The 20,478-nt window shown below is 45.1% G+C and overlaps 1 protein-coding gene across 1 annotated transcript in view; it reads right to left on the bottom strand.

Annotated features, from left to right (window-relative positions):
- Positions 1-20,478, bottom strand: part of TBXAS1 (thromboxane A synthase 1) — a 151,229-nt gene that overhangs the window by 78,185 nt on the left and 52,566 nt on the right. Inside the window, exon 4 of the mRNA XM_040643944.1 lies at positions 4,665-4,761. Coding sequence (XP_040499878.1) covers positions 4,665-4,761 — 97 coding nt within the window. The remainder of the gene's footprint in view (positions 1-4,664; positions 4,762-20,478) is intronic.

The raw sequence follows: 20,478 nt of genomic DNA on the forward strand, positions 1-20,478 counted from the left end.
CCGTGCTGATAGCTCTGTAACGAGCCCACACGCTTCTGTTCTTCTCTGGAACGGGGTGCTGCGGCAGATGCAGGGGATAATAAGGTTTTCAGTGACTCATTTGCCTCAGAACTTTTGTAATCTTTGCCAGCACCCAAAGCTTGTGGTTTCACAGGGAAACCAATGATTCCCACGTGCATGTGGGGAGAGGCAGCAGCTGGGGCAACCCAGGCCCTTGGCTCCTTAGGTTTTGGATAAAACCACTCACCAAATCCATTACGTGGCTGTAGGTGCGACTCTCGTGAGTCAGTGGTGTGGCTAGACCTGTGCCTGGACGGGAGACCCCGCTGTGTTGCCTGTGAGGACCTGAGGGCTGGAAGACACCCCCCCACACGCATACAACTTCCACCACCTCCCACCTCCACTCCACATGCAAGCAGCGGAACTGGGGATGAGCAGGCTTGCATGCTCCATGCTGTCATTTTGGACCAGAACGTAGAGCTCCTGGCATCAGTTTAGTGATTGACCGCACTGTCTCCATGCCCCATCCAAGTACACCAATGTAACACGGACCACCGACCACCCTACCTCTTCTCAACGTTCCCACAGCTTCCCTGACTCCAGGCCCTGCAGGGAGGCCAGGAATAAGTCCCACTGCTGGTTATGACCATTTCTGTGGAGTCATGTGGGCCCAGCTCCAGCTTCCACAGATACGAAAAAAAAAAAAAAAAAAAGCTGCTCCTGTGGCTTCATTGAGTACCAAAGGGGAGCTAATTAAAAATATCTAAATAAAAAAACCCAGATCCTGAGGTGTTGGGACAACTGAGGTTCTAGAAATGCTGAGAAGATTGATTTGGGTTTAATGGTGGAGTGTGGTTGCAGCCCCACGAAGGTACTTCAGGAAGTGCTGAAGGCAGTGATAGCGGCCCACGGAGGCCCACGGAGTCCATCTGGAGAAGGGGCAAGATGCAGCCGGGACACCACGCGGAAGTGAGGGCCTCAAGAAATGCGAGTGGCAAAGAGAGATACCAGAACTGCCACCCTGGGTCTGACTCACAGTCTCTTCAGCCCAGGCTTCTCGAGGTGGAAAAATTACTTCACTCAACAAGTTTGAATTCAAATATTTACTCCATACGGATGTGTGTCAGTGAGTTCCCTGTGGTGTCACTCCACCTCTGGCCGCTATGCTCCATCAGTCCCTCATGGGACGCTTACAGCTCACAGCAAATTCTAGAGCCAAACCCAGCTTCCCATATCACAGTCATTCTCCACCAGGCTGTTCTGGGACACGCGTAAGTCAAGCCTGGATTTGTGAGCAGAGACGGGCTCTCACAGTTGAAAAATGAAACCATGCGTTATTTAAGTTCCTTCTCACTTAATGTATCAAACTAATATGCTGAGGTATTTTCTGTATCGCAAGGGACCATTTGGTGGAAGCTTGCATGGAGTAAGCGTTTAATGTTTACTGAATGAATGTATAATAAAGCTGAATTGCTGAACACTTAAGTAAACATGGCTTATTAGAGGGAAGGCAGCATGGTGTCAGTATGAAGAAAGCACGCCTCACTAATCTCCTTGAGTTCTTTGAGCAGATAAATAAGCATATGGATAAGAGGGAACCACGGAACCCGATTTAATTTGACTTTCAAAAACCTGTGAGAAAATCCCACTCTAAAGATGGTTTTTAAAAAATTGAGTCACTAAGGATTGTTTTGTCATGAATATGGAATTGGCTTAAAGACCATAAACAAAGCTAAAGATAAATGAATACATTCCCAGATGGAAAACTACAAACATTGGGGTTTCCTAGAGATCTCATCTTTGATGGGTCTTTTTACATGTTTATGAATGGTCTAGAAGAGGAAGGGTGTATTGAATCTCCAGGTTCAGGGAGAGGAGAATGGTTCTTCTGGGGAGGATGTTAAGTTGATGGAGATTCCGTTCGGTTTGAACAAGAATATATTATGTACTGAATAGTCATCGTGTGTTTGGGCCATAAGGTATTCAAAAGACGTAGACCCTGAAGGAGCTAATAATCAAGTTAGCATGAAAGCCAAACCTTCATTTAACTGTAAATAGCAGAAGGCACCATGGGGTCAGTGATGATGTGGTGTACGTGACAAATGCCATGAGGGTTCAGACAAGGGGAAAGGTAAATGTGGATTGAAGTAGGGAAGGCTTCTTGGAGGAGTCAGCATTTGAGGAGAGCCTTGAGGAGTAGCTAGGGTTGAGTGGCTAGAGAAGGAATGGAGGGTCTTCCTGTTGACAGCAGCTAATGCACGTGGAGTGCTTGTCTTGCCTGCATAGAAGGTGGGGCTTGTCTGCATGATCTCATTTAGCCTTACAGCAGCCCAGTGAGGTCGATCAGATGCTCCTTTTACAAAGGAGGAATGAGAGGCTTGAAGAGGGTAAATGATCTCCTCCAGCTCACATGGCTGGTAAATGCGAGACCCACTGTTACCCTGCCTCCAGTTCTAGCAATGTGGCAGCATGAGCAAAGGCACAGGGGCACGACTCTCGAGAGCAGGTTACAGAGAGAACGGAGGGGTCGGTCCAGCTGGAGTGAGAGCCTGTCTTGGGAAGGTTGGAGCATATATAATGGATCTAAATGACAAAGACCCTTCAGTCTTACTTAGGGAGCTTGACCTTTATTCTGAGGGCACTCTGTGGAGTAGAAGAAGGAAAACGGAACCATATTCTGGGGATCATAGTCTGAGAAGTAGCAAAAACTTAATCTGGGGTATGGGAAAATTTAGGACAGACAACTGATTTGGGGGAGAAATTGGCTAAAGCTGAGGCAACTTTGTTTTGTGCCCCCTGCTTGAGCTTGCATGCTGAGTGTGTGCCCACCCTCAGTGCATCACTTAGACCACTGTCCTCTTCCAGGTCAGCTTTTGGGGACATCCCGGGTGTCACATGGCTGCCACGTCCCATTTCACTGCTGGGGGCTCAGGCGGCTCGAGAGGTGCCTTCCCTGCCTGCTGGGACGTAGTGTGGGTGTCCCGGCCCTGTGTCTCACTGGCTTCCCCCGCTCCTTTAATCGACATTCCTTACTGAGTCCACCAGAGCTGCAAGCTACAACGCCATTTAACCATCAGACTCCGTCCCTGAGATCCCAGCAGCACACGAGGGCTTCAGGGGAGTCTGAGCAGCAGAGTAGTGACATCACGTTTGGGGAGGAGCATCTGGAGGCAGCAGAGAAGTTAAACTTCTGCAATTCCTAGGTGACAACATTAACAGGCCAGGCGGTCACCTCCTTCTGGTGGCCACATGGTGTCTGGAATTGGGCATGACACTCTGGGGATGGAAGATGAGCTCATTTGGGGTGAGCAGCCAACTACTCAGTGAAACCTTGCCGATCAGAAATGTCACCCGAGGCAGCTGTTAATAATGGGTGCGGTAAGGACTGGAGTCGGGAGGTGGCATGTGAATCCCTGCTCTTCTTCCTGTTAGTCATGTGACAAGGGTTGTCGCTTAACCCCTCTGCGTCTTAGTCTCCCTGTCTGGAAAATAAAGATGATAACTGTACCAATCTCCTAAATTCTCATGAAATTTAATGAGAAAAAACTACTCTGGGTGGCTCAACCAGTACAGAACGCAGGGGAACTATGCTAATATCTTTAAGACTCAGCCCCAGAGATCTATCTAATAAGCCTTCCCCTGGCCCCACAGCGACTCCACTACAGCACACGCACCAGACCATATCGTACTGGTCTCTTTGCCCATCTGCCACTGTCACTAGACTGCAAGCTCTTTCAGGGCAAGGCCGCATCTTCTAGCTCTTTAAAATCAGCACCTAGATAGCGCCTGGCATATGGCGGGTGTGCAAAAGTTTGCCAAATAACCAAGAAAAGTGAATATATTACCTACTATTCCTGTAAGAATGGAAGTTGAGTTTAATTTGCCCCCCTCCCCCAAAAACCATCGTGATTCTTTGAATCGTCACAAGCAAGTGCTTATTAATTCACTTTAGAATCTTTCCAAGAATCAACATAAAGGTTATTGGTCTTCTCTGCTAGAATTCCGATCCTCCCCATCTTTGGAAAACAGGGACAAGACTGACGTCTGCCTCTATCAGTCACCTCTTTCATTCTTTGGGAATTCTCATCAAAGAAAGAAAGTAGGATATGTACTTTCTAAAAAAGATGGAATGTGCACATTCTTTAGTGGATTGGTTTGAACTGACACTGCGGAGCCCTCTTACAGGCTTCTCCTGCTACAAGGGGACGAATTCCCTTGTAATGTTGCTTGTCTTCCCTCTCTGGCCTTGAGACTTTTATACACTCTGGGAAAGATGTAAGCACAAGAGGCTTGAAATTTTGCTCTCCCTCTGATATTTATTAACCTTCCTCTGTCTTTCTCAGTCACTTGACCTGTGCCCTCTGGATTCCTCTGGCTTTGAGCACAGCTTTTTAAAAAACCCTTCTGGTTTTAGCATTTTTATTAGCCAGAACTTCTCTTGAGCGTTCGCTTTCTTGAAGCATTTCTTAAATGCAAATGCCATTCTTTTCTACCAGTCCTGCACCTCTCTTTTGAAAACCTGAATTCATTGGAGAGCTGTTTTGAGTAGAACTGATCTAAACCTGATAGGAGACCCAATCACGTCCCTATTAGATGTGATGTGCAGTCCTTGAATCTTTGAAATGATTCCCCATTCATCCATATGCAGAGAGAAAGCTACATACCATTCTGTTGGTAAAGTTATGGAAGTTCTCAACCAACACCTGCTCAATCATGTCTGGCTCGGAGATAACAATAAACATCCGGCGACCAAGATAGTACCTGGGGGAATAAAAAAAATTACTTTGAAATGTATTGTATCTATCTACCCATTTCTCCTTTCTAAAAAGAATTCACCGTGCTTAGAATGAAGGATAAAAGACAAATAGGAAGTAAAGATGTGGAGAAGATATAGAAATGTGTGTGCTAATCATGAGGAAGAGTATAGCTGTGATGATCTTGCATCAAGTTTCATTCCACAAACATTTCTGGAATCCCACCGTGCACCAGGCCTTGGAAACTCTGGGATAAATAAGACAGAGTCCCTGCCCCCAAGGAGCTCATAGCCTGATAGAAAAGATAGATCTGTAAGTGTAAACACAATATTACGGAATTCGTAAGATCCAGTGGTAAGTAAAAACGGCAGTGGTCAGCATTGTCCATGCTGTCCAAAAATGGGGAGACAGGCATTCTAGAATGCAAAGGAAGGCCAAAACTTTTATATACTGATCCTTGGAGAAAGTCTAAAGTGAATTAATAAATGCTGTGCAAACTCAGCAAATATCAAATCTGCTGGTGAAGGATTGAACATCTGGTTGCCATACCTGTGCAAGAAGTTCAACAGATACTGACATTAATGAAGAAATGGAGGATGGAGGAAAGGAGCAGCCAGTCAGCTGGGGGTAGTGAACTCTGAGTGGAGGCAGCACTTGAGTGCATGTCTGGTTATATTTATCAAAGTACTGGGGGCACAAAAGCAACTAAGGCCCAGTCACAGTTTTCAAGGGTCACACAGTCTGATGGGAGTGAAAGTTAGGCAATCAGCACACAGCGTGACATCTGGCAAGCAGGGATAACATTGGAGGCACACCAACTTCCCAGAGGTGGTGCTTCTTAAACTGAGTTCCAAAAGATAAGCAGGAGTTAGCTCAGGAAAGTGGGTGGCAAAGGGGGTAAAGGTATACTAGGCAGAGGAATCTGTTTGTACAACTGTCCAGGGACAAGTCTGTTTGGGGGAACTAGGAGTGCTTGGCTACCAACCACATGAAGCAAACCCGAGTGGTGGTGATAAATGGGTCCACTGAATAATGCCATGTCTTTAGTCTATAAAATTATACTTTCAGGGTATAATGTAATCACTGTCATATCCAGCTCAGAGCAGTAAGGAATAGATTTTAAAGGGTAAAGTCACAGGATATGAAAGCAGCAAAGTTTACTCTGAATTCTTCGTTACTAAGAAGTTTTCAAAAGCTAAAATGGCTTTAATTTTTTTAACTTTTCCTTTTCTCACTGACTAGGGGAAAAATGAAAAAACAAAAAACAAAACAACTGGCTGGCACATATTAGGCACTCAGAAAATATTCACCTGAGTGATCATATTTTCCAAAATTGTGGGGGAAATCTTTGGGAAACAGGAATTCAACAGATGGGGTAGAAGGAAAGAAATGATACTAAGTAGTTTTTATTGTTTCTAGAAAATCAAGAAGACCACAAATGATTCAATATGGTTATAAACCAATCCTTTCATAAAATTTATGGGGAGTGTCATGGAACCCTTGAGAATCTAGTGAAATCTTCAGACATTCTCCTAAGAAACATGGACATTCACAGCATTTTTGATATGATTTGATGGGTTCTTGGACCCCTGAAACCCACTCTAGAGCAAAGCTGCTCAAATATAAAATGTGCTTAAAAGCCACCTGGGTTTGAAGACATAACCGCTGAAAATTTCTCCCATTTGGCAAAAAACATAAACTTACAGATTCAAGAAACTGAGTGAATCCCCTACAGGAGGAACCCAAAGAAATCCATGCCAAGACATATCAATTAAACTTTTGAAAACGAAGACTAGAAAACAATCTTGAAAGCAGTCAGGGAGAACGGATGGATTATTTACAGGGAACACCGATTCAAAAGATAGCAGATTTCTCATCAGAAACCATGGAGGCCAGAAGAAAGTGGCGTATTTCTCAAATGCTGAAAGAAGAGGACTGTCAATCACAAGTCTATACCTGGAAAAAATATATTTCAGGAAAGAAGAAGAAATAACAGTTTTGTCAGATGAAGGAATACTAAGGAAATTTGCCACTACCAGATCTACCCTTAAAGAATGGCTAAAGGAAGTTCTCCAAACAGAAGGGAAATAATAACAGAAGAAAGCTTGGAACTTCAGAAAGGAAAGAATAATGTGGAATGCCTAAAAAGTAGTAGACTAGCCTTCTCATGAGTTTCTCAAATGATACTTGATGGTTGAAGCAAAAATGATAACACCATCTGATGTGGGGTTCTATACTTAGAGATAATGCTTAAGATAATTATAGTTAAGAGATAAGGAGGGTAAAGGGACCAAAATGGAAGTAAAGTTTCTTCACATCACTCAAAGTGGTAAAACGTCTATACCAGTAAACTGAAAAATTACATATGTATATTTATGCAACCATTAAGAACACTTTACAAAGTGATATACAAAAAATTTTTTTAATGTCATAAAGGAATTCTAAGAAAATGTTCAAGTAAACCATAAGAAGGAAAGACAAGTGAAACAAGAAATAGAAGAAAACAAATACATTACTCTAGTATAAATATCATAATTAGATAACAAATTGGAATTTGTGGCTGTAGCTAATATAGTGTTGAGACAGAAATTTATAGCATTAAGTGCTATCTTAGAAAAAAAGAAAAATCTTAAATACGTTCCTACCGCAAGAAACTAGAAAAAGAAGAGCAAAAAACCCGAAATCAAATGGAAGGAAGGAAATAATAAAAAAGAGCAGAAATGAATAAAATCGGAAACAAAAAAAATAAATGAAACAAACAAATTGGTTCTTGGAAAAAAAATCAATAAAATTAATAAACATCTAGCAAGATTGACAATGATAAAAAGAGTCAAGACACAAATCACCAATATCAGGAATGAAATGAGCTATCATTATAGATTCTACAGCCATTAAAATAATAAGGGACTACTATAACAACTTTACACCATAAATTTGACAACTTAGAAGAAATGAACCAATTCCTTGAGAACCACAAACTACTAAAACTCACCCAAGATGAAATAAACAATGTGAATAATCCCATAACCATAAAAGAAATTGAATCCATAATTTTAAATATCTTGAAAAAGACATCTCCCAACTCAAATGGTTTCAGTGGAGCATTCTACCAAACATTTAAAGAATAATTAATAATTTTATGCACTCTCTTCCAGAAAATAAAAGAGGAACAATTCCCAACTCAATTTATGAAGCCAGTATAACCCTGATACCAAAAGTAGAAAAAGAACAAAAAAAAGAAAACTAGATCAGTATTTCTCATGAGCATGGATACAAAAATCTTCAACAAAATATCAACGAGTTGAAGCCTGCAATCTATAGAAAGAATTATACACCACAACCAAGTGGTATATATTCTAGGTATACATGACTTGTTCAATATTTTTTTTTAATTTTATTTATTTATTTGAGAAAGAGAGTGAGCATGAGTGGGGGGTGGTGCAGAGGGAGAGGAAGAGAATCTCAAGCAGACTCCCCGCTGAGCGTGGAACCTGACACCAGGCTCCATCTCATGACCCTGAGATTATGACCTGAGCCAAAAATCAAGAGTTGCATGCTTAACCGACTGAGCCACCCAGGTGCCTCAGGCTGGTTCCATATTTTTAAAAAAATCAATATGATCCACATATAAATTGCAAAGAAAAGAAAAATTATGTGATCATTCTGTTGATGTAGAAAAGAGCAGAGCATTTGACAAAATCCAGCACTCATTCATAATAAAAATTCTCATGAAGAGGGGACATTCCTCAACTTTAAAATAAAAAGTATCTACAAGAAATCTCCAAAAACAGCTAACATCACACTTAATGGTGAAAGAGTGCTTTTTCCTAAGATTGGGAACAAGGCAAGGACATCCACCCTCTCTACTGTTATTCAGTGTAGTACTAGAACTTCTAGCAAGTGCAATAAGGCAAGAAAAATAAATAAAAAGCATATAGATTGAAAGGAATAAACAAAACTGTCCCTACTCTCAGATGACATCATTGTCCACATAGAAAATCCTACGGAATAATAATAAAAAAAAAATCCTGAACTAATAAGTGAATTCAGCAAGGTTGCTGTATTCAAGATCAACACATACACACATAAAATCAATAATATTCCTGTATACCAACAATGAGCATGTTGAATTCAAAATTAAAATACAATGCCATTTATAACATAGAGGAAATAAAGAAGACATAAATGAATAGATATAACAGGTTCATGGATTGGAAGACTCCACACTGTAAAGACGTCAATCCTTTCAAAATGGATCCATAGGTTTAGTGCAACTCCTATAAAAAGCACAGCAAACATTTTTGTAGGCATAGATAGGCTTATTCTAAAATTTCTATGGAAAAGCAAAGGGCTTAGAATAACTAAATCCATTTTGAAAAAAAAAAAGAGTGAAGTGGGAGGAATTAGTCTACCAGATTCCAAGACTTGGCTACGGTAGCCAAGAATGTGTGGTATTGGCAGAGAAATAGACACATAGATGAATGGAACAGAATAGAGAACCTAAAAATAGACCCACACAAATATTGTCAACCAATTTTTGACAAAGATATAAAAGCAACTCAATGGAGGAAGGATAGCCTTTCAACAATGGTGCTGGAATACTTATATATATTGGCAAAAAAATGAACCTCACACCTTCCTCAAAAATCAACTCAAAATGGATCACAGAGTTAAATGTAAAACATAAAGTTTCTAGGGGAAAAAAAAGGAAGAATCTTTGGGCTCTAGGACTAGGCAAAGAGTTCATAGACTTGACAACAAATGTATAATCCATAAAAGAGAAAAATCAATCAATTGAACTTCATCAAAATAAAAATTTTTTACTCTTTGAAAAACCCTAGTCTCCTGACAGACTAGGAGAAAGTATTTGCAAACCGTGTATCTCACAGAGGACTTCCATCTAGAATAGATCAAGAACTCTCAAAACTCAATAGTTAAAAAAAAAAAAATCCAATAAAAAACGGGCAGGGGCGGCTGTGTGACTCAGTTGGTTAAGCGTCTGACTGTTGATTACAGCTCAGGTCATGATCTCAGGGTCAGTGAGATTGAGCCTCATGTTGAACTCAACACTCAGGGAATCTGCTTGGGATTCTCGCTCTCCCTCCTCTCCTCCCACGCTTGTGCATGCTCTCAATAAATAAGCAAGTAGGTAAGTAAGTAAGTAAGTAAATAAATAAATAAAATCTTACCCCAAAATGGGCAAAAAGACAGGAAAAATATTTCACCAAAGAGGATATACAGATGCCAAGAAAACACATGAAAACATGTTCAGCATCATTGTTCATTAGGGAAAAGCAAATTAAAACCACAATGAGATATCAATATACATCTATCAGAATGGCTAAAATAAAAAATAACAGTAACATCAAATGCTGATGAGGATGTGGAGAAACCAGATCATTCATGCATTGCTGGTGTGGATGTAAAACGGTACAGCCGCTTTGGAAAATAGTTTGGAAGTTTCTTATAAAACTAAAGATGCACTTACCATATGACCTGGCAATAGCACTCTTGGGCATTTATCCCAGACAAATGAAAATTCATGTTTACACTAAAACATGTTCACGAATGTTCGTGGCAGCTTTTCTTATAACAGGCAAAAACTGAAAACAACCCAAATGTTCTTCAGCAGACGGAAGGTTAGACTAACAGTGGTATATCTATATAATGGAATACTATGCAGCAACCCAAAACTCAAACTGTTGATACATGCAATGATTTGGATGGATCACAAGGGAACTATAGGAGTGAGAAAAGCCAGTCTAGGGAGGTGACACATGATTCTGTTTATATAACATTTCTGAAATAACAAAATTGTAGAGAAGAAATTAGTAGTTGTCACAAGGTTAGGGATGGGAATGGTGAGGGACCCATGTGGCTCCAAAAGGTGGCGCCAGAGAGCCTTGTGGTGATGGGACAGTTCCGTATCTTGGCTGTGGTAGTGGTTACACATGTGATAACATCACAGAGATCTACACACACACACATACACACGTACGTGTAAACCTGATACAATCTGAATAAGTATTGTGGGTTGTACCAGTTTATCAAAGCAGTCAGTTTCCTGGTTTGATAATGTACTATAGTTATGTGGGAGGTCATCCCTGGGGGAAACTGGGTAAAGGGTACACAGGACCTCTCTGTACCTTTTTTTGCAACTTCCTAGGAATCTAGAATTCTCTCTCAAAATAATGAAATGTTTTGGAGCTTAACGAACTATACAGTCACAGCCCTGCTCCTCACTGAGTCAGAACAAGTAGGCCTGGGAGGGGCCAAGAATCTGCATTTTAACAGGCTCTCCAGATTCTGATGCCAGGACACAACGCCCACACTCTGGGAAATGCTGTCTGAAGGGAGTGATTTTCAGCCTCAGTGGCTGGTCAGAACTGTCTGTTGAGCACTCAGAAAATAATGCCTGGCTCCACCCAGACCTGCCTGACCAGAGTTTCTGGGGTGGAACCCCGTCCTTTAATTTTAACAAGCTCCTGAAGGAGTCCTGATGTGCCTGACAGTGACCAGGTTGGGGACCCACAAACCCCAAGTGAAAAATCCTGCTCTATATTTAACCAAAGTTCGCACTTATTCTCATTTCCCTATATTCTTAGACCTAAAACAAAAGCATTTACACTAGGGTGCACACATATTTTGGTAATATATTTGTATTGATTTAGTTATTACCGAAATAATTTTACATGTGATCTGGATTTTTCAAAAAAGCAAAATAATACTTCTACATTCAAATGGAAGTTGTCCTTCCAAGTGGGCACCTTGGGAGTCTTTGTGCTTTTTTCTAGTAATATTGCTAATGCTAAAAACAATTTTGTCACAATTCCTTTAGAATTGCTTCAGAGCTGGTTTATGAACCTCGTGAGAAAACTGGCCCCATTTTACATGTAAATTGTGTAATCTTGTGAATTTATATTTACACAAACACTCATCTGTAGTTTGAGGAGCTCCTGGAAAGATTTCGGAGAAAAATGTAATGAAGATTGTTTTTCAGGCTTTCCTTTTGGGTACCTGGGAGGGCTCCAGGGTTCCTGTCTGCCCAGCCCCACGTCAGGAAACACCCGCCCCCATTCCGGGCAGTACTGGAGGAGCTGTCGATGATAGCCCGTCGCCATTCCACCCACCAAGTCCATCCCCAGCATCTGGTCATGGGGATGGACTCGCCACCCAGGCATGCCAATCACAGTGTCTCATCTCCTTGGCAACAGTGACTAGTCCTGGGGTGGACACATGACCCAATCAGGGCCAGTCAGAATCCTTCACTAGATATATACATGGAGACGACAGGGAGAAAGCTTCGCCTTTCTCCTGGAGCTGGTAAACTGGGAATACATGAGTACAGGGCTATTGGCGGGCATCTTTCTATCCCACGGTAGGAACTGCCTTCAGAAGGAGCTAACTGGGACAAGCAGAGAATTCAGACAAACGGTGTGTCAGGGAAGTACAAAGTCTGGTTCGAGGCTCTGCCTGCTGCTGTCTTCCCCAGATCCTCGACACCTTAGTTAGGGCTTGCGGGCTTCGGTTCATTTGAGTTGGGTTCCTATCATTTGTAAGCCAGAAGTCCTAACCAATATGGGGCCTCCTTTCCTCCTCAACTCTGTGAATACCTGATGCCCTCCCGCCTCTCAAAATGTACTTCCCCAAGGGGTCTGATCTCAGTTTTGTACATTGGTGTGAAGGTATGGGGGCATCTTACTGCTTCCTGAGATAGGGGGGCATACTGCCAAGTAATATGCTCTAGAGCCCAGGAGGCTGGATCTGGGATCAGCGAGCTTGCAACGCACTCAGACAGCCCCTGCAGGCCAACTCCATAAAGCCCAGTTCTGGGCTCCTGCTTCCTCGCCTCCGAAATATGGAAGCAAAACATGACAGTCTCTGCAGTCTGGTGTGGCTTTGAATCCTGTAATTCCTAAAAAGGAAATTACATCATGGTCTTTGAATTTTAAGTCTCCTCTCTGTAGGGTGTGAAGGCACTTCCTAGATCAGTGAAGTGAGCCAATGAAGTGTTCGACTGGGTCGAGGACCATCCTCAGAACCTTTGAGCGAAGTGTTCCCCACCTGTCAGGCCTTGTTCTCAGTGCGCTGCCCGTATGAGCTTGTTTCATCCTCATGGGACACGGATGCGGTAGTTACTATACCCACTTTCCAGAATAGGACACCGAGGCTGAGAGAAAGAAGTTGCCCAAGGACGTACTCCTCCCAGGCTGCCTGATCTGTGGAGCAGCTCAGCGCTGAGCAGGTGCGCGAGAGGAAGCCGCCAGGCCTCCAGCGACGCAGACAGCATCTTTCAAGGAGGAAACTCAGAGCAGCTTGTTTCACAGACCAGACCCCCAGCCCCCACCCACCAGCCCACTTACAAAGGTAGGTTCTTGCTTCACCTCTTGGTAAAAGTTCTTAGCCAATGACGTTCATTTATATTTATTTATTCACATAAGAATATGCCAATTGAACTCCAGAGCAACTGGTTGAAGAGAAAATTTAGGCCAATCAGTGAAGTATTGTGCAAATAAGAAAACCCATTTGTTTGACCATTTAATTAGCAGGTTTTCTGTTTTTTTTTAACTGACCAGTCAGTTCAATCAAGATAGTTGATAATTGCCTTCTGGGCACTGAGGCAGGGTAGGCTGCTGGTATTAGCCTGTGGGCTGCCTGGCCCTGTTCCAGAAGGCCTGCACCTGTCCCGGGCGGCCAAGCTCTCCAGGCTGTTCAGCAGAGGCACCTACAGGACCCGACACGGGAGGATGGCCAGGTTACATAGCTGGACGGAAAAGCACATTATAAACTAGTACCTATAGTTGTGTGAATAAATAACAGTCCATCTGACTCTTTATCAGTTCACTCAACAAGCATGTATTGAGCACATATTCTGTGTCAGGCACTATGCTGGGGCATGTTAATAATATCCCCGGAAGAAGACTACAGGAAGCTCTACTAGCTAACAGTGCAGGTATCTGGAGCCGGAAATGATGGGGGACCTTGACTAGTCACGTTGTGTTTATTTCTTTAATGTCCTAGTATTTTATAATGAGTGTGTGTGACACCGGATTGGCCCTGCAGCGTCTTTCAAAAGTCAGGGTGGGGGTGGGCAGTGGTGCAGCTGCGGGGACTCAGGTTCAAGGCCCTGCCTTGGGATTTCACAGCTGTGTCACCTTGAGCAAACCACAACTTTCCCGAGCCAGTTTCTTTAATCAGAGAGGCGTACTAGGAGGGTTGGATGAAGAACATGAAAATGTTTTGCCCATAGTAAAGTTTTAGGTACGCACGGGTCATGATCACCTCTCCATCAGAAGTGTGAGGCCCCCACCCTGCTAGAGCCACTTTGTGGGGGGTGAAGAGGCTGAGTGAAGGGTGCCCCAGGGAGAACAGGTGATAAGCTGGCCCCCCACCCCCCAGCGTCTGCAGAAGAAATCCGAATGCTCATCCAGAGACTCCTGGTTTCCAGGTAGAGTCTGAAGAACGGATGGGAGCCTTCAGCTCCTCTGGCAGCCAAGAAATCCTTGCCTCGGTGACAGTGTGATTTCGCGGCAGGTGGAGGATGCTGAAGGGTAACTGCTGGTCTGGCCTTAAGCCTAACCTCTGGCCTGGCCTGCCCTGTAGATGTGGAAGTGGTAGGGTGCTCACTGAGGGGGAAGGGGAGCAGAGCCTGAAGGAGGTCATTGTGGTCAGAGTTCCAGACTCTCACCTTCCAGAAAGTTCTGAGAAAAACTAAGTAGAAGTCCAGTGCCAGTTGTACTAGGGCATTTGGCTTTCTGGGCTGGGCAGCTGGCATGGCGCTGGGAGAAAGAATGGCCCTGGGAGGCCTGGAGGTCTGTCCCGGCTTGGCTCACTGGGGCATCTTGCTATCCAATCTGTCATGAGAGCCCAGGAGGCTTGAGTCAGCAGAGAGGCAGAGCAGACTCAAGCTGCCAGGGACACTTTCTAGAGGAGCAGGGACAGAGTCAAAGGCCCATGGAGTCTGGAGTCTCTGGGAGCAGGGAGTGTGCCACCTGCATGGAGATGCCTCAGTGCACACATGCCTGGATGCTGATCCTGACCTCACAGCCTTACAGAGCGTGATGGACCGAACCGGCCGCTCTTGGCAGGGCCTGGGGCCTGCTCAGTGTCTTCCTTCTGCCCTCTTCCCACTGGTAGAGTCTCTGGTCTCTCACGTCCTGGCTGGACTTTGGATATCCCACTCAGAGATGTATGTCTCCATCATTCTGGCTTGTCTTCCCAACCTGCTGCTTGTCTACACATGGGTCCTCACTCAGTTATCCACCTAGGACCTTGTAAAATGCAAATCTAATTGTGTCACTCCTTTATTTAAAACCCTTCAGTAGTTGGTCACCATCAAGGCCTTTGGGAGTCTTCAGCATAGACTCAGCATCCCTCACAACCTGGTCCCTGCCTTGTTCTTCAGCCTCGTCTCTCCCTATTCCCCATCACCCCAAGAGCCGGGACTGATGACCAGCCTGATTCACTGAAACCCTCCATCATCCCTCACCTCCACACCTTTGCACATGCTATTCCCCCACTTTCCTGGAATAGCATCCCTCCTTCTCGTTTTCCTGCCTGTTTAACTGCTAGTGGTTCTCCACTAACTGTAGTTAGATGTGTGCTTGGCTGTCTTTCCACTTGATTGTGAGTATTTTAAACAAAGGAACCTTCTTTTATTTATCTTTGACCTTTAGCACTGACTACACTTGTGGGCATGCAGTAGGAGTTCTGTCATGTTAATGGAGCATGTGTATTCCAATCCCAACCTCCAATGCCACGGGGTAGAGGCCCCATCTCTCTCATGAGGACCACTGCAGTAGCCCCTAAATCAACTCCTCCAAACCAACTCCTCCCTCAAGGTCAAATCTACCTTTGGAAACAGAAGCTGACCGTGTTGTCCCGTGTCTGATAAACCTCCAGTGGCTCTCCATTGTTTGAAGTCATAGGTCCCGCTTCTTGGCCTGTCACAAGGGGCCCTGCAGGAGCTGGTAACCTCTCTCCCTACCCTATTCCTCTTCCACCAAGGTTCCCAAATTTTCTCAATTCATGGCACCCTTAGTGACTCAGTAGCTTTTCGTAGCCTCCCAAGGCTGAAGGAAGTACCCAACAGTCTCATTTTTAAGCACCTAAGTCCAAACAACTCAATAATTATTTGTGTTCTCACAGCTTAGTGGACATTGGAAAAAGGAATACACATAAATTGAAAGTACTTCTCACAGTAACCAACAGATGTCACTGTGTTCTCCATGAATATTTAAAATATCCCAGGAAGCCCCTGTAAATTCACCGTGGCACCCTGGGTTGCCTTAGCACATAGTTTGGGAACCACAGCCACATACAATTGCTATAAAAATAGGTTATCTGTGGTTCCCCAAATTTGCAGTATATCTCCGTGCCCCATTCTTTCACACACAATTTTCCCTCTGATATCCCCATCTCCATCTTGTTAGTTTGGAAAACCCTTTCTGATAGTCTGGTCACCTGTCTGCTCTTTTCTGGAGCCTTCTCAGACCCCTCCTTGCAGTTTCTATAGCACCTGGTCCACTCCTCTATTGATTTGCATCTCATTCTGTTTTATTTATGGACAGGTTCCTTACTACTATGAATCTTTTCCCCTTGTATCCCTGAGAAGCTGGCAGAGCACCTCATACATAGGAGTAAATGGAGGGATGGTTTGGATCTGCCTTTCTCCTTCTGGGAAGTCACTTGGTATCCTCCTGACTTCCCAATTCTTGCTACCAGCCCATTTGAAGCCAGACTTGAAACCTCAGAACCTTGTTTCTCTTTATCCTGCATTCTAAAAGTCACCTGGTAGTCCCTGTTCCTTCCAAAACCTGTGGCCCCCTCTTCCTGTCTCTCTCCCACCGCTATGGAAGAGGCGTCCACATGCAGGGCCCCTGCTCTACTAGCTTCTTCACTGGTGTGTCTGTCTTTGTGGCTGGCGCTGGTGATCTCAGTTTCGGTTGTGTACTGTCACCTGGGGGGCAGCTGAGCACACAGAACCCTTAGATCACCTCCCCACTGCAACCCAGTGGCTCTCCCAAAGATTTCATTTGAATCAGAGGTTCCATGACGTGGTGACACCGAGATGAGCTGCTCAGATCCCCCTTTGGGGGAGGACTTGTCCAGCCATTGAGAGTGTAGTCAGCAGAGAGCCCCCAGTCTCACTTCAGGGTCATGGGCCAACATGGACCAGGCCGCTGCTCCATCTTTTTCCCCCTGTCCTGATGGTCAGCTTCTCTTGTGCCAACTGATCCCACCCCAAGGTCTTTCTCTAACTGTTCTTACTGGGTAGAACTGTCTTCCTTCTTCCTCCTCATCTCCCTCTTATCATCCCTCAAGACCAAGCTTAAGTACTGCGTCCTTCTGGAAGCCTTCTCTGCCTTTACTGGCCCAGGATTCTACCTTATTCATGGCTTCGGGTTGTCCAGTTAATCATGTATTCAGTCACTTACTACCTGGCATTCTTGTGTAACTTGGCCCATGTGTTTTTCTTCTAAATTAGATGCCAAAGCTCTTCAGGAAACAAGAAATGAGTGATACTTTTTTTTTTTTTTTTTTTGTGGCAGGGCGGGATGGTCTCCCCACTGCCATCAGCTCAGTGCTATACACATAACCAAGACTAAAACATCTGTTGAGTGGACAATGCCTGGGGAGGAGCCAGCAGTGAGTTCTTCCATACATGGGGGAAATTGTCCCCTCTGTCTTTGTGCCATTGGAAGAAATGGACCCAGACTCTGAAAAGAGTGTGGGAAAGGTCATAAAGAAGGGGGAGAAGGGAACGCGCATCCCAGGATGAGCTGAGAACTGATGGCAGAAAGAGCATTACATTTGGAGTTAGAATGTTGTGACTGTGGGCTAGTCCCTTGAGTCTTGGGGTCACAGTCCCTACACCTGGTAGATTTCCCAGGTATCAAGTAGAAAAGCAGGTCTCACTACCCTTCCTTAGGGACCTTCCTGGCTCCTGCCAGGAATATGCTTTGTTGGTCCTAAGGTAGGTTTCTAGTGGTGACAGTAGGGGGTCGATGACTCTCGCTTGAGTTCACAGAAGCCCGCTTGGAAGGGGCTGGAGGACCACAGCAGGCCCCCCAGGGGAGTGAGAGCCAGGCCCACCTGTGACCCGCCCTGCCTGCAAGCGATGCCTGCCCCTCCTTCACCCAACCCTTGCCAGCCACACCCATGGAAAACATGCAAATGCGTGCTCAGGAGAGGCCCAGGTCCACGGTGGTGGCACGGCATGTGCGGGGTGGCAGGGACCTACCAGGAGGCCTCACACTGCCTAGGAGCAACCCCAGGCCTGGCAGCCAGGAGATGTGGGTTCAAGCAGCGCTCCACTTTTCACCAGTTTCTGGCTCTGGGGCAGGAAGTTAGCCTCTCCCCCGACCCTCAGCTTCTTCATCTGTAAGATGAAGTGGCCCTTCCAGTCCTGGTTGAGTTGTGACTCTGTCAAGCTACCGTCAAGCTTTCTCCAGAACAACGATAAACCTCTCTACTCTATTGAATATACCCGCCCATTTAATTTATTCAGTTAATAAAACTTATTCCCCAGAGGGGGACAGGCAGAGGTAAGCTACAAACCAATCTGCCTGTGTGAGCACGGGTATGTATGTCTAGCTCATAACAATAAAAAAAGAGTAATTAAGAGATGTATTGAAGTGTATAGCAATCCTGAAGGACACTGAAGAGTCCAATTGAAGTTACTGTCCTTGGTGCAAATTTAATTCAATAGGGAATAGATAAATAAAAATAAAGAAAAAACAAATTCAGAACAGATGTTAGGCAAGCAATTTTTTTCACAGTAAGAATCATAAACGTGAAGAACAGCCTATAAGGCAAAGTTGTTGATGCAAACAGCATCAAGCTACTAAATAAATAGTTAGATGGCCCTGCAGGGACAAAGAAACATTAAAATAGTCATTTGGCTGTCCCTGAATATCTGCACCCACACAGTGATGCCCAGGCATGTAGATTCCTGGGCTCTGGAGGGGGCTGTGTGTGTGTGTACGTGTGGGTGTTCCGGTGGGTGTGTGTCCTGTTGCAGAGAGTACGTGCAGGGCATATATTTGTGTGAGACTCTGTAGCAAAATCTCCTCTCCCCGGATGCCATGTGGACGCAGAATATGAATAGTGGGGCTTCACAAAAGCTGGAGTCAGTTCTAAAAAAGATCATGAGGCCGGGGAGGAGCCCCAGGGCCAGGATGGCACGCATGGTCCTGGGCCAGGTATCAGAGCAGGTGTGTGACTCCAAAGAAAGGAGAATTCAGTGGCAGAAGGATTTCAGGCACAGCAAGGGAGAAACAAGGGGCGGGGGAGGGAGTAAAGCCCAGGTCATAGTGTTTTAGAGAGAAAGAAGCTCCAAGATGATCATTCTAGCCCAACACCTACCACCCCCACCCCATTGCATAGCAAGGAAAATAAAGATCCCAAGAGGTGAGGTGACCCGTGGGCACCGCGTGGACACTTGCCACGGCCGGGAGGAGGAGAAAGGGCAGGGATTCCCCGGGAGGCACAAAAGGCCAGAGACACTCCTGCCTAGCTTTCCCGAGGACCCGCAGCAGGGAAGAGTGAAGCTTACCCCACACCAGGCTGGGGATGGGTCCTGAAGCTGGCACTCTCCCGGGGCGCCTGCTGGGTTAAGAAGACCTTTCAAAGACGGACCTGAGGAGCAGAGGAATCACCCCCGCTCCCTGGGCAGGCTGCCCTGGTAGTTACTTTGACTCTCGTGTCAGACCTGAGAGGTGGCAGGCGCTCACGTGTTTCTTAAAGGTTGGGGATGATGGTTAAGTCACCTGTTCTAGCCCGTGGCTGGGCACAGCCAAGCTAAGACCAGAACCCGGGTCTGGCTCGCAATCTGGTGCTCTTCTGGGCACCCTAGGCAGACCCCCAAGGGTTAGGCTAGAGGAGGCCTCTGAGGGGGACATGGGTTAGTAGCTGCAGAAGAGCCTGATGGATGGCCTGAGAGAGGGGAGCCCTGCTTGGGTGTCATGAGAGCATCACCTTTCCCTCATCTGCTTGTCCCGTGCATCCCAACATGGCCTGCCACGGCAGCAAATCGATTTTGTACTTTTACAGGCTCACTACTGAACTGAGGGAGCATAGTCACTGATGGGGAAAGATTATAGACCCCTCCACCCAAAACCTTGATTTTTAATAGGAGAGACTTTCCCCCAGTTCCTTTCATTATGTCCCAAGGGAATAATACTAATTACCTAAATCAGCAAAATCGCAAGACCTTCCTGGTGAGGTCTTGTCCTGAAAGGCACGTGCTCAGAGGTGATTTCTCTAGTCACCCAACAAATGCTTCCTGGGCCCCTTTTAGGTGTCAGGCACTGTTGTGGGCACTGGGAATATCCCCGCAGAGGAGACAGACTCCGTGTCCTCATAGAGCTTGCGTGTGGCAAGAGAGCAGGACAGTAAACAAATAATGAAGTGAATTAGCATTAGGGCCAATGTCCCAGGAGTGCTGGGAGCATCCAAGAAACAACAACAGTGGAACAGAAAAGGCTGTGGATTAATAAGGAAAACCAGGGGGGCGCCTGGGTGGCGCAGTCGTTAAACATCTGCCTTCGGCTCAGGGCGTGATCCCGGCGTTATGGGATCGAACCCCACGTCAGGCTCCTCTGCTGGGAGCCTGCTTCTTCCTCTCCCACTCCCCCTGCTTGTGTTCCCTCTCTCACTGGCTGTCTCTCTGTCAAATAAATAAATAAAATCTTTAAAAAAAAAAAAATGAGAACCAGGGATG

This window comes from Ursus maritimus, unplaced genomic scaffold, assembly GCF_017311325.1.
Source record: "Ursus maritimus isolate PB19 unplaced genomic scaffold, ASM1731132v1 scaffold_3, whole genome shotgun sequence".
In the NCBI taxonomy this organism is placed as follows: domain Eukaryota; kingdom Metazoa; phylum Chordata; class Mammalia; order Carnivora; family Ursidae; genus Ursus; species Ursus maritimus.